This window comes from Diaporthe batatas (assembly GCF_019321695.1).
Source record: "Diaporthe batatas strain CRI 302-4 chromosome Unknown Contig00008, whole genome shotgun sequence".
NCBI lineage: Eukaryota > Fungi > Ascomycota > Sordariomycetes > Diaporthales > Diaporthaceae > Diaporthe > Diaporthe batatas.
This window is the reverse complement of record NW_025408555.1, coordinates 927,228-940,551: the sequence shown is the minus strand read 5'-3', so window position 1 is coordinate 940,551 and position 13,324 is coordinate 927,228. Positions and strand designations below refer to the sequence as shown.

General features: G+C 39.3%; 3 protein-coding genes across 3 annotated transcripts; 2 read left to right on the top strand and 1 right to left on the bottom strand.

Annotated features, from left to right (window-relative positions):
* Positions 1 to 2,933: 2,933 nt before the first annotated feature.
* On the top strand, positions 2,934 to 4,353 carry KVR01_007099 (uncharacterized protein; the record flags this gene model as incomplete). The annotated part of the gene is made up of 2 exons (XM_044792138.1): positions 2,934 to 3,457; positions 3,544 to 4,353. Exons 1-2 carry the CDS (start codon positions 3,254 to 3,256, stop codon positions 4,351 to 4,353), a joined length of 1,014 nt encoding a protein of 337 aa, XP_044643352.1. The 5' UTR covers positions 2,934 to 3,253.
* Positions 4,354 to 5,817: 1,464 nt separating this feature from the next.
* On the bottom strand, positions 5,818 to 7,656 carry KVR01_007399 (uncharacterized protein). The gene is made up of 2 exons (XM_044790859.1): positions 6,918 to 7,656; positions 5,818 to 6,854 (listed from the first exon to the last, which is right to left on the bottom strand). The coding sequence occupies exons 1-2, from the start codon at positions 7,555 to 7,557 to the stop codon at positions 5,953 to 5,955; spliced, it is 1,542 nt and encodes a 513-aa protein (XP_044643652.1). The 5' UTR covers positions 7,558 to 7,656; the 3' UTR covers positions 5,818 to 5,952.
* An 851-nt stretch (positions 7,657 to 8,507) lies between these two features.
* On the top strand, positions 8,508 to 10,671 carry KVR01_007134 (uncharacterized protein). The gene is made up of 3 exons (XM_044787999.1): positions 8,508 to 8,772; positions 8,850 to 9,039; positions 9,101 to 10,671. The coding sequence occupies exons 1-3, from the start codon at positions 8,583 to 8,585 to the stop codon at positions 10,239 to 10,241; spliced, it is 1,521 nt and encodes a 506-aa protein (XP_044643387.1). The 5' UTR covers positions 8,508 to 8,582; the 3' UTR covers positions 10,242 to 10,671.
* Positions 10,672 to 13,324: the final 2,653 nt, after the last annotated feature.

Here is a 13,324-nt window from a genome sequence, read left to right as displayed (position 1 = left end):
TTTTATATTTAATTTTAAAATTAATAAAAATATTATATAATTTATATTTATAAAGTCTTTATTTTATTCTTCTATATTATAAAGTATATTAATTAAAAATATTATTATTTATTAAAAGAATATTATATAAATTAATATCCTTCTTTATTATATATAAAGTATATTTTTATTAAAAATTATTCTATAAAATATACCTTTATAATTATTATAACTATTATAATTATTAAACTTAATATTTTAACTACTATAAAAGTTCTATTAAAAATTATTATAAAAGTTACTTTATTATAAAATCCACTATAATATTTACTATAAAAATTATTATTATTATACTTTTAATTTATAAAATACTAATCTTTCTTATTAAACTTAATTTTATTTATAATAAATATATAATTTATAAATTATTATAATTAATAAACTTATAATAAAATATATAAATTTAAATATAAAACCTTAACTAATATTAAAATTTATAAAATATTATAATAAATTCTAATATATCCTTAATTATATATAAAATATTATCTTTAATAAATTAATTATTATAATAACTAAAAACTTAATAATATATATTTAACTTATTAATTAATAATTATAATACTTTAACTCTTAACTTATTAAAATTCTTTTAATATAAATTAATAAAAATTAATATATTTTAATTAATAAAATAATTTTAATAAATAATATTATTATTAAAATATAATTTTATTTTAAAATAAATTATTTAAAATAGATTAATTTACTTAATATTATATAAATAAAATATCTTAATAATACCCTTTAATATATATAAAAGCTATATAAAATTATATTAATTAAATATTTAAATTCTTATATATATTGAAAAAATAAAAACTTTATTATTAAATATATTATAAACTTAATTAAAATATATTTTATTATTATAATAATATTTACTAATATTAACTATTATATTTAGTTTAAATAGTTTATTAAAATATTCTACTAATAATAAAATATAGTATATTATTAAATTCTATATTTTAAAAGTATCCTTAAAATAGTTATTTTAAAAGATTTAAAATTAAGAAATAATAAAAATAAAAATAAAAATCTATTAAATAAATCCTTTTAAACTTTTATTTTCTTTATTAAACTTATTATATAACTTATTATTATATCTATCTTTCTTCTTTTATTATCCTTTCTATCCTTTTTCTTTTATTTATTATTATTAAATTCTAAATTATTATTTAAATTATTATTTTATATTATAATAATTTCTTTTATATTTATTATATATCCTATTTCTATCTTTCTTACTTTTTATAAATATCTTTCTATTCTTATTCTTATTTTTATTCTTCCTCTTTAAATTCTTAATAATAATAATTTTATCCTTAAATTTAAAAGTTATTTTTTTCTAAATTAACTTATAATAAAATAAAATCTTATTTAATTTATAAATCTTTTAAATTAATTATTAAACTATTTTAATATTTTTAATTTAATAAAAAATTAAATATAAATAAATTCTAATAAATCTTTAAATTAATTTATATACCTTTAATATATAAAATTATTTTTAATTCTTAAAAAGTTTTATTAATAACTATAAATATCTTTTAATCTATTTATTAAAATCCTTTATAAATATTTTATATAACTTTTAATATTAAAATATTTATATACCTATAAATACTATATAATATATATATTAATTTATATTATATTAAATTTTTATTTTCTAATAAATTTATACTTTATAACTTAAAATTAATATTATATATATAAACTACTTTAAAATATATTTTATCCTATATTTTAATAAATAATAATATTAATTATAATAATAAATCTAATAAATTCTTAAAAGGAGCTATTATAAATAATTATTAAAATAATAAGAAAATTAATTATAAAAATAAATATATTAATAAAATTATATTATTTTAAAGGTTAAATATAATTAATTTAAGGAATTAATAATTCTTACTAATAAAATATAAAAATATTTACTATAATATTAATTTAAAGATATATATAAGTATATTAAAAACTTATTAATTAAAAATAAATAAAAGTTTAATATTTAATAAAGTTAATTTATAAAGTTTAAAGTATTATTAAAATATAAAAAAGTTTAATAATAAAATAAATAAAAATTTAAAGTCTTAATAAAGTTCTTATCTATATAAAATATAATAAATATTTATAAAAATAATTTTAAATAATAATATTAAACTAAATATTAAATATTTAAAAGATTATTTAAATTTTATATTTAATAATTATTAAAATATCTATAAAAAGTTAATTTTTTAAATAGGTTATATAACTCTATTCTATTAGTTAAAAATAATTATATTAAATAAATTATATAAATTAAATAGAATTTAATAGCCTTAATATAATTACTTTTTAAATAATTAAACTATAAAATAATAAACTATTTTATTAATCTAATTATTTATAGTTATTTTTATAATTATTAATTAATATTAATTAAATTTATATATATAAGGGTAGAAAAAGTAGTATTAAAAGTAGTTAATTATTAGTAACTAACTATTAAAGGGTTACCTAAAGGGTTTATATAGGTGAATACCTTCCCTACTAACTAAGCCTAATAAAGGACTGTTATAACTACTATAATAACTAATAATAAAGTAAGTGTGAATTGCAGGAGGAATTCATGGGCCTAAGTATATAATATATAATGTGCCTTTATAGAGTGTCCTTCTAAGCCCTACTTATAATGTGACTAATTGTTAAGAAGGTCTTAATGCTCGGAGTCGGCCTGAACCCTAGTCCTTAAGGCTCTGACAAGTCTGTCTTGCAGGGTGTTGATTTCATCACGATTCTGCTATAGGTAAAAACCCCATCCTGAAACTAGAATGGGCTATCAAGACAGCTTTTAAAATGTAGGGCAGGTACTCCTTATTAAGGAAGTACTTTAGCCCTTAGTAAGGTGCCAAGGAGATCATGTACTGGGTGGGCAGACATGAAGAGCTGGGTGGGCTGACACTGGCTGAAGACGCATCTCGGTGCGGGGACGTATAAGCCCGATGTAGCTGGTAGTCAAGGGCTTTCAAATACAAATCGGCAACCTCTTCCTGCACATTGCCTTGGAAATTTGCCTGTAACTATGACGACCTCTTGCTTGTCACATGATCGCTTCATCAAGCCCGATACACTAAATACTCCGGTGCACAACACTAACTAACTCTTTCCCTGAGCTGATCTAAGACTGCCTTTGCGATCTATCTGATCCAACAAGCTCGTGATGTCTAAAACCATTGCTGTGACTGGGGCCACAGGGTCCCAAGGAGGCGGAGTTGTCAACATAATGAGGAAGAGTCCAGGGTGGTCCGTCCGAGCCGTCACCAGGAATCCGACCAGCGAGGCTGCCAAGAAGCTTGCTGCAGCGGGAGTCGAAGTCGTGCAAGCCAGCTTCGACAATGAGGCCTCACTAGTCAATGCTTTCCAGGTCAGCTTAGTCTTTCGGCAGTGCAAACCAAATCGTCTTGGATTTGCAGCATTTGTCTTGATTGTTTGCTCATGCATGGTAACTAGGGTGTGAATGCCGTGTTTGCCATGACCAACTGGTGGGAACACCTGTTCTCGGGCAAATCTCAGGATGAGTCTGGCCTGCTTGAAGAGGAACAGGGCATGAAGATTGCTCGAGCTGCAGCTCAGACCTCCACTCTGGAGCATTATATCTGGTCGACCACTCCAAGTGCCAAGCGTATTCTCAATGGTCAACATTCAACTCCACACATGGATTACAAGGCAAACGTCGACGCCCGTATCAAGTCAGAGTTGCCCGACTTGGCGGAGAAGACAACATATCTCTACTTCGGCTTTTACCCCCAGAACTTAGCGTTCTTCCCTCTCCTCAAGCCAATACAGCACGTGAGTCACGTCTGTCTTCAACTCAGTCGAGAATGCTGGTTGACGTCTATACAGCCCTCCACCAGAGCTTGGATTCAGATTGTGCCTACTAATCCAGATGCAAAAATATTGATAGCGGGTGACATGGCTGTCAATCCCGGTATCTGGGTCCGTCAAGTCTTAGCGACTGGCCCCAAGGCGTTCGGAAAGTATGCCAACGTCGCGCTTGAGAAATGGACCTTCCAGAATATTATGGATGTTTGGGCGGAAGTTACGGGCAAGACAGGTGTGCTTATGAAGTGCACACAGGAGGCCTACAGCCGCCTTTGGGGCCCACCTGGTCATGAGTTGGGTTTGCAGTTCAAGTTCGGCGAGATGTGTGACCCTTGGCAAGAGACTGAGGAGTTCATAAGCCCCGCAGAGCTTGATATAGACACCAACGAAGTAGTTGGTTTTAGGCAAACCATTGAAGGGCTGAAGAGCTTTTTCTAATGTTCACGGCCAATAGTATGAGCAGTAGCTAGTTATAGGCGTTATAATATATTTATTTTATAGTACTTTCTTAGCTTTTAAACTAGTTATTTATTAATCTTTTAAGTATAAACTTAATAATTACTTAATATATACTTTTAAACTTATTTATATAAAAAACTATTAAATTTCTTTATAAGTTCTTTTATTTTAATTTATTTTTCTAATTAGTATTTAAAAATAAAAAACTTTATAATAAATAAATTATTTCTTAAAAGAATGCTTACCACTATATAAAGGCGCTATATATATCTTTAAATATATATAAAATAAAAGTAAAATTAAATTTCTTATAAACAAAACTTATTATTTAAAAGTTTACCTTTTATATTAATTAAAGAATATTTATTTACTATTTATATATAATAAATAAACTTTATTTAACTTTTTAAAAATATAAAATATTTTTTAAATATTTATTTAAAAGATATTAATTATTATATTACTATTTTTATATTAATAATTATATATTAATAATAAGTATAATAATAATAAGTATATTAAAATAGAAAAAAAACTATTAGTAGTTATCAGTATTATAAGGTTATATTATATTATAGATAGTATAGAGAAGTCCTTATAGGAGTGCTGTAGTAGTAAGTCTACTAAATCGTGAAGGTCCTTGCCACACAGCTAGCCTATGAAATGTCGGATGTCGAGTAACCCTAATCAGCTAGGAAGGTGCTTGTTAGGATACCTACTTCCTACCAAAGTGCGCAACGAGGCTCTTTAAATGGAGATATAGTGTAATCCAATTATATTAATGGTCTCGTTATACATTTTATATGTATGGGGATTAAGAACGAAACCACCCATGGTTTCGTTTTTTATTTGCATATGTCCAAACTAGTGTCGGCACGGTACTTATATACTACTAGGAATAGCCAATCTACCAGATTGATTATTATGGTCTTTTGGCCGGACGAGAGAGCGTGTGGCTAGCAGTCGCGCCTCCTGTTGCAAAACTCAGGTATAGTTATCCTTATAGGAACTCGATGCCGATGAACGCAGGGATAGAACACCACGAATGGTAGCACATGATCCCAGCCTCGTTACAGCTGCACACCCTGGGGCAGACAGCGAGACAAGCAAGAATGGCTTCTGAAGGCGCTGTCGACCAACATCATCGACCCAAGCCGCCCAACAGCTGATATGTCACGGCCGCTTCAGAATCATAGCTAGCGAAGCATTCATTATGCCCCAAAGGCGTGGCCCACACAGAATGCAGTGTTCAAATGTTCTCAGTCTGACCCTCCATCTCGTCCTTGACTGAGTAGCCGCTATCGATAGTCGGACCGACTTCATTATTAGGACAAGATATTCCTGGTTCCTATCATCGATAATGTACGCTAACACGAAATTTCTCTACCTCCTCGGCGCTGCTAGCACCACCATCACGATAGGCTCATGCTGCTATCACCATAGTTACTCGTTCATGTGGGTTTCTATTGGAAGTACTCCGTGTGGACCTATCCTTTAGTATGTTCGTGTTAATCAGCCCGCCTCTTCTTGTCAGCTGGATCTACCTGTAGTTTCAAAGTGAACCGCATTTCCACAAAGTTATGCCTTCGCCATGAGGCTTGTGCCCATCTTGACTCTACTCCCCAATGCTATGCCGGTCTCCATGTGTGGCAGCTGAGAATCCAGTTCAGTCGGACCACTCCGTACCTTTCCTTGGGACCCCAAGCCCGGCATTGACTGCCCTCCCAATAGCTGCTCAGTGGCTTGATGAGCGGACTCAATGCCACCAGCGACCCAGGTGTGATGCCTAGAAATATGCTCTCCTGCAAAGTATATGTTCCCCTCAGGCTTCTTCATGACCTCGTGGAACCTCGAGTACTGACCGGGAAGATACATTGTGTTGCCTCCCCCGGCTTCACTCGGCCAGTGCATGTCGAAAGCTTCGATAAACTGACCATAAACGTCCACGCCTTGAGGACGGAAGAAAGTGTTCAAGTCCTCCATGACCAGCTGCACTCTCTCCTGGTGCGTGGTCCAGCTCCAGCGGAGGGCATCAGTCATGCCGGCGTACACCATAAGACACCCGCTCTTGGAAGACCCAATGTCGTTGGATGGGTAGACGATCCATCGAATCCGGAGATCAGTCTGTGTCTGTCCTCCAAAGCAGGGATCCGCCGTGTGTTCCCAGAATCGAGTTTGGAAATGCAGGCCCATTTTGTACAAAGGGCCTTCGTGGATGGCCTGGATGGCACGTTCCTTCATATATGACCACTTAGGTCGCGTCCGGATGCCCTGCTGTATAGCTGCTGGTGGCACAGCTAGAACTACCTTGTCGAAGACACGCTTAGTTGGAGCGATACCTCCAATTCCAAGCTCCAGCTTGCCATCAGGGAGCTCATGAATCTCGCTCACGGGGGCGTTTCGGAAGATGCAAGACGGCCCGAGTGCCTTCGCTGCAGCATCTATGATGCGGGATAGTCCCCCCTGCACCGTAACCCATTCTACAAGCAGGTATTAGACGTATGCCAGGAAATAGAATGATGAGCTTGGAGGGCAATACTCACCAGGGTTGGAGAAGTGCATCGTCTGTAGGACCAAGTCTGTGAAACTCTGGTCGTACTGGTTTGTCTGACTCATGATGAGCTCGACGAAGTCAATGACCTGGTGCGGCCATTTTGCCTCTTCTCGGAGGTATTGTCTAAACGTGAGTTCGTCATACCGAAGAACCTCGACCATGCCGCGCTCGAAGTCGTCATTTAGAAGCGCGATCCAAGGGCTCATGACAACTCGCAGCATCTCCCCTGCTGTCTTGTTATGAAACTTCTCTGGCAATTCCATCCACGCAGCCAGCGATCTGTCGGTAGCGTCCCACACGCGCCCTTGTAGGTGAACCTTGTTATTTATGTGCTGCAGAACGTACGGGATGAACTCGACCTTGTCTTGCACGGCGTTCTGTTCGTTGAGGTATCGAACGAATTCGAAGACGCAGGCGTGAAGGGGGGAAAGGGGAATGCGCATCGCCCCAGCTTCGAAGAAGGCGAGGTGGCCAACATCTTCCGTCTTGAAATGATGTGTGTAGATTCTACCTCCGAGCCTGCTTTTGGCCTCGAACACGGTAACCGAATGACCTTGTTGTTGAAGAAGGAGTGCAGTGTAAAGACCAGCAATGCCACCGCCAACGATGCCAACTTCTAGAGTGCGCATGGTAAAGTTTGTAGGAATATGCTGTGATACTTTTGGGTAATAGAAGATGTGATAATGATGTCTTTGGCATGATTATCCAGGGAGCATTATATGTCCACCTCCATCCATTTATACATCTTTGCTCTCGCCATGACGTGACCGAGCCTGAATTGGCCTCGGAAGCTGTCGTGAAATTCTTCCTGCGCCAGTTCACGTACTGACTGATCATTAGCCCGATCTTAGTCGCAGAATGACACCATTCAGTCTCAAAAGGGCAATGCATATGCAGCCAGAATTTTGGAAGGGAGCTCGAAGGCGATGACGGGATACCCAGAGCCTTGCATTCTCTCACATCGAGAACAGACTGCAGTCCACCCTGGCTGCAGAATCCGCCTGGATCACCGAAGACTCCAAGACGACGCCACGATGGACAACTCCGTGCTGCCAGAATCAAGACGTCATGAGTTGTCTTTAGCAATGGAATCCTTCGTATATTCACAAATTATGTGAATCCGCCGCGATCGAGCTACCTTCCTTTTCTCACGGAAGCAGTAGAAGATCAACAAATCATCGCAACTAAACAAACCAAACGAAATGTTGAGCTACATCTGAATGCATTCTCACATCTCTGTGTTTACTCGCGAACTATGCTTAAACTTGATTAGCCTGTGGCACAGTGCATAGTATTTGGTAATAAGCGCTGAGCGTGCTGACCGTTGCGCGATAGTTATATACACATCTAGCATGGGCGGCAATTTTAAAGTTTTCGCACAATCCGCAGGATTCATCACGCCACATTCCCAACCATATTTTCGGTGGTCTAGAGCGTAGAAAAACCGGGCAGCTACCCCGTTGTGTAACATGCAACTTGCGGCTTGGGCATGCTGACTGCTTCAAATGAGGCTATAGACATTTTTGGCCCGGGTAAATTGTTGGCCAACTTTTCCTTGCAATTTGTTGGTTTGACATGATGACATCACAGCCTTAGCCTCGCCAATGATTCCCCGTCACGAAACAATAAAACCGCCGCTTTACTCGTACTACATATGATTTTTACTGACCGTAAATTCGTAGCGAAGCTCCTGATATTTCTCATTAGTCCAATGGAAAAGTCAGACTTCGCGGAGGCCCCGGTTCCCCCGAGCACTCAGAATGAATACAGCTCTGAGCCCGACAGCCTACTCTCAAAGCTGGAAGGGGAAGAAGATCCGATAAATTGGTCCCGCTTCTGCAAAGGTATGTGACCAGATGGAGAGAAAATTTGTCAAGTATCCTCTCTCATCGGGGCTGACAGACCTCAAACCTCGTCCTAGTTTTGTACACAAGCATTGTTGTCGGGATTGCCGGCATTGTCAGCTTTAGCTCGAGTGTCCATACGCCTGCCATTCGCGCCATTAGCAAGGACTTGAATACGTCAATGCTAGTCTCAACACTTGGTGGTACAACTTATCTTGTGGGATTCGGCTTCGGGCCATTTTTCTTCGCTCCTCTAGCCGAGCTCCTGTATGTTACCTGAGTTGTGAGGCTGTCGTAACTAGCATCTAACTTACGCAATCTCTTCCAGTGGCCGAAATCCTATTTACCGATCGACGTTTCTTGTATTCTGCTTGGCAAATCTAGGATGTGCACTATCGCCAAACATAGCAGCTCTGCTCGTCTTCCGCTTCATCGCTGGTTTCTTCGGGTCACCTAGTGTTGCGAACTCTGGAGGCTCGATTGTGGATCTCTGGCCAGATTCACATCGCTCAGTGCCTTTCGCATTCTTTACAGTCGCCAGTTATTGCGGTCCCGTACTAGCACCCATTGTTGGTGGGTTCCTGACACAGTATGTATCGTGGAGATGGAACTTCTGGCTGGTGTTGATCGTGTCCTCCGCAATCTACCTCCTCACTGTCTTCCTCTTGCCTGAAACCTACCCACCAAAGCTGCTCGATCACAAAACAAGGCGAGGTCACCAACCTCGGCTCGGAGTTGAAGCTCAAGCCCGCGAACCCCTGAAGCAGAGGTTCTCTGTCAGCCTCACGAGACCATGGATCATGCTCTTCACTGAGCCAATTCTCATCTCATTGTCACTCTACATGGCCTTCATTTATGGCGTCCTCTTCCTGGACTTCACAGCCTATCCAATTGTCTTTCAGAGGGCCCGTGGCTGGTCTCTCGGCATCTCCGGCTTATCGTTCCTTGGCATCGGCCTGGGTATGGCTATTGCGGCCTTGCTATCGCCTTTGGTAGACCGGATACATGCTCGTTACGTCCTCAAGCTCGGTGGCCCCGCGTCTCCACAGCCGGAAGCGCGTCTCCCGCATCTTGTCATAATTTCATGGTTCCTTCCACTCGGGTTACTGTGGTTCGGTTGGACCGCGCTGCCTCCGACTCCGTGGGCATGGAGCATTGCAGCGGGTGTCCCTTTCGGCTTTGGGTTGGTCATGCTGTTCCTTGGCATCACGGGATACTTGACCGACTGCTATGCTGAGTACAGCACGAGTGCCCTAGCTGCAAATACCCTGCTAAGATCGCTCTTCGGCGCAGTGTTCGCAATCTTCGCCCAGGACATGTACGGGAAGATGGGTACGCCCTGGGCCACGAGCCTCCTAGGATTTTTAGCAATGGCCATGGCCCCCCTACCGTGGCTTTTCTACAGATATGGGCCGCGTCTTAGAAACGTCAGCAGATTTCACCTTGCCACAGTAAATCGTCGTCGTTAGATTTGGACCTATTAGATGGGAATAGGAGCAGTGGATATGAGCTGCGACACACTTCGCAGGGGGCACAACGGAAAAATGGACAGCAAAAAGGACGAAGTTTTGTCCCTCATGAGCTTACGGAGGCAGCAAAAAGTGAGACTCTACAATGACGTTTTCGCAATTCTCAACCATCAATATCTACGTCTAAATGCAATTGCGGAGGACTTCATTTCTTGGAACTAATCACCGCCAACTCCGAAACTCTCGAACAGGAGCATTGTGATACACACGAAATAACGGCAAGGGACAACAGTAATATCCAAAGTGTGTTGGGGCTTGGGTCCAGTGACCAACTCTGTCAGCTGGTGCTCTAAGCTCTAGTGTCCATTTACCTGTCATATAGCCGCCATGAGTAAGCAACGCCTAGTGAGAGTGGAATCTATTTGCGCCATCAATGTCTCTCCTATAGTCAAATGTGTAAGTATGGATTCTTTAACTAATTTCAGATATCTTGTAAAAATAAATACCTGACTTCGGACCTGCCTCTGACACCCTATTTACGGACAAAACATGCCCTCACAGTGAATGCCACAGTCCTTGCAGCTTGGCATCTTGATGCACCAGATGAAGCCAAAAGGGTTTGTCTGATCACACAGACACATAGAATCCCACTGCCTCTTCTTGTCGCATCCACATTTCTCATCGCCCCGCTTTGAGAGATCATCGTGCTCTGTCGACAGGAGGTCCGAGTCGTTGTCTGGCATGGAGGGGGCTGGCTTCTTGATCACAGCAGCAGCCGCTGCCGCAACAAAAAGGATGATTGCTGGTCTCATCTTGTAAACAAGGTCGTTGAATTTTCTTGGGAGACAGGTTTTTCCGGTGTGTGGAGAATGAGGAACTTGAGTTCGAGGTAGAAGTTGCAAAGGATAGAAGATGAGCACACCGGAGATGGCAAGGGAGAGTTTGCGGGAGCATTTAAACAATTTCTGAGTCGGCCATGATACTCCTAGTCTCTCTCGGACAGCAACTAGCTCAAATTTCCAAGGAACTGCCTCAATGCTAATACTGTAGAAGGCGTGCAATTCAACTTGGGGACGCTCCAAACACGCGACTACGCACCGCCGCTAAGTAGGTATTAAGGCCGGGACGGCTCAAATGGCCGCTTTTAGTTACGAGAACGCGTGTAATATAATTCACGTGCGCATTCCAATCGATTTAATATAGATAAGCATTTAAAGAGGAAGCCGTATGGCCACTTTTCAACATTGGCAGACCTTTACGGCCTCCTTGGTAATAATCTCGTACTCAACGGAAGCATTCACAATTCAAGACGGAGAACTACCCTACCAGTTCCGCTCAGAAGAGTACTTATAAGAATTTGGGGACGAAACATAATCAGTATAAAACAAGGCCATACTTTTGGGAACATGATACGTGTCCCTCCAGTAGAACAGGCTCGCAAGGCGAAGGGGAAAAAGGTTCAACTGAACAATGGCCAATCGCCTACTAGTGCATGCACCGTCTGCTTAGCTTTGCTGTTAAGATTGATTTCTGGCACACCAAAACATTCTCTCACAATTTTACGACATGAGGTCAAATCACAGCGCTGCCAATTAGCCCACACTGTAAAGCTGGTGTGTGAACAGCGCGGTAGGTGGTCTGGACAGTATAAAGCTAGTTGCTCAGCTAGGGAGATCATGAGGATTACATGGGTGAAATATCTGACAGAAATTTCAGTAATGAATCACCAAATTGAAGGGGAATGTTCTGCTCTGATGAAAATACAAATTGCTACTAATGAGGCTCCTCTACGCCCAGCACCACTGGCAGCGCAGAGACCGTCGAGTCGGCAGCCATCCACCCAGGAATGATCAAATCACCTTGGATTGAAGCCTACGGCCACTTCAATCTGTTTCTGACTGTCCATACAAGCAGTGCACGACCCAGCGATGATTGAAACGGATTCACATCTGTTGCCAGCCGATCAGATTTGTCTTGGCGAAAGTTTGAAGCAGCTGCGACGCAAAAGCTGTGGGCATCGCTTAAGACACAAACTCTGAGGTGCCAAATATAATTCATGAGCGTTTGCACTGATCACTGGAATCCCAGGATCAGCGTGACGACGTGAACTCCAGTGTCCAATACTAGATAGCGCGAACTCCGCCATCAAAGTACAATTTCTGGCCTAGTAGATAAGTGCGGTTCCAGAAGAAGCGTATCACCCAAAAAAGTCGTCTATCACTCGTCACTCTTCTGGGATTCATTATGCTAATGGCTGTGAGCTTCTGGGCATGGCGCAACCAATCAGCGCAGAAGCTCGCGAAGATGACGAAGAAGGGAGTTGGAAATATTGCTCGTCTTTCTCAGCTTTCTGGCTTAAATTCATAAGACAGAATGTGTTCAGGGGTGGCTCTGATGGAAGGAAGTCAGGGGTCTGAAACCAGTGTCAAAACAACATCGCATTAGGGATAAGATCGGGGATCCACACCCGCAAAAGCAGAGGGCACACCCAAACTAATTATCCTATAGGAGGTTTTCCCATATGAGGTTATCCTATAAGAGGCTATCTTATAAGATGTTGTTCCCTAGGGCTTGGATGTACTCTCTATTTCTATGGGTATGAATCCCCGATCTCTTAGTAATGATATACTGGATGCATGCTTTCTCAATGTTGGGCAGGCCTTGGTGGACGACGATTATGATTCTATAGGAGACAGCAGGTCGAGATCTTGAAAATATCTTAGTATTGCATTATCTCACAAGCTTGCTGTATTCAAGCTCTGAATTAGAGTCTTGATACTGCTGGATGCATGCTACCAGCGAAGCCGCCCCTTCGAGTTCTAAGTTCGGCAATTGCCTTCTCGAAAGCCGTGGAAATCTTGAGATATGACCAGATTTCTGGTAAATTTATCTCTTCCTTGTTTATTTTTGAAGACTATCTATGCAGTCCTTGTCATCGTTGCCGACATCATCACAGGCTTAGGCCTTTTCTCCCATCAGCTCGACCACGTCCCGGTCAACGCCGGCAAGTAGGTACAACTGACATGGACGGAAAGTCAAAGGACGTCGTGCCGTGGCACACTCGCCAAAACGATCACGGCAGA

What these genes read in the sequence shown, in the direction of transcription:
- KVR01_007399 (XM_044790859.1), bottom strand. Translation starts at nt 7,557, where the DNA reads ATGCGCACTCTAGAAGTTGGCATCGTTGGCGGTGGCATTGCTGGTCTT. An exon ending in GATGCACTTCTCCAACCCTG is followed by an intron (nt 6,855 to 6,917) that starts GTGAGTATTGCC and finishes ACCTGCTTGTAG; the next exon opens with AATGGGTTACGGTGCAGGGG.
- KVR01_007134 (XM_044787999.1), top strand. Translation starts at nt 8,583, where the DNA reads ATGATTTTTACTGACCGTAAATTCGTAGCGAAGCTCCTGATATTTCTC. An exon ending in TTGGTCCCGCTTCTGCAAAG is followed by an intron (nt 8,773 to 8,849) that starts GTATGTGACCAG and finishes ACCTCGTCCTAG; the next exon opens with TTTTGTACACAAGCATTGTT. An exon ending in GCTCCTCTAGCCGAGCTCCT is followed by an intron (nt 9,040 to 9,100) that starts GTATGTTACCTG and finishes AATCTCTTCCAG; the next exon opens with TGGCCGAAATCCTATTTACC.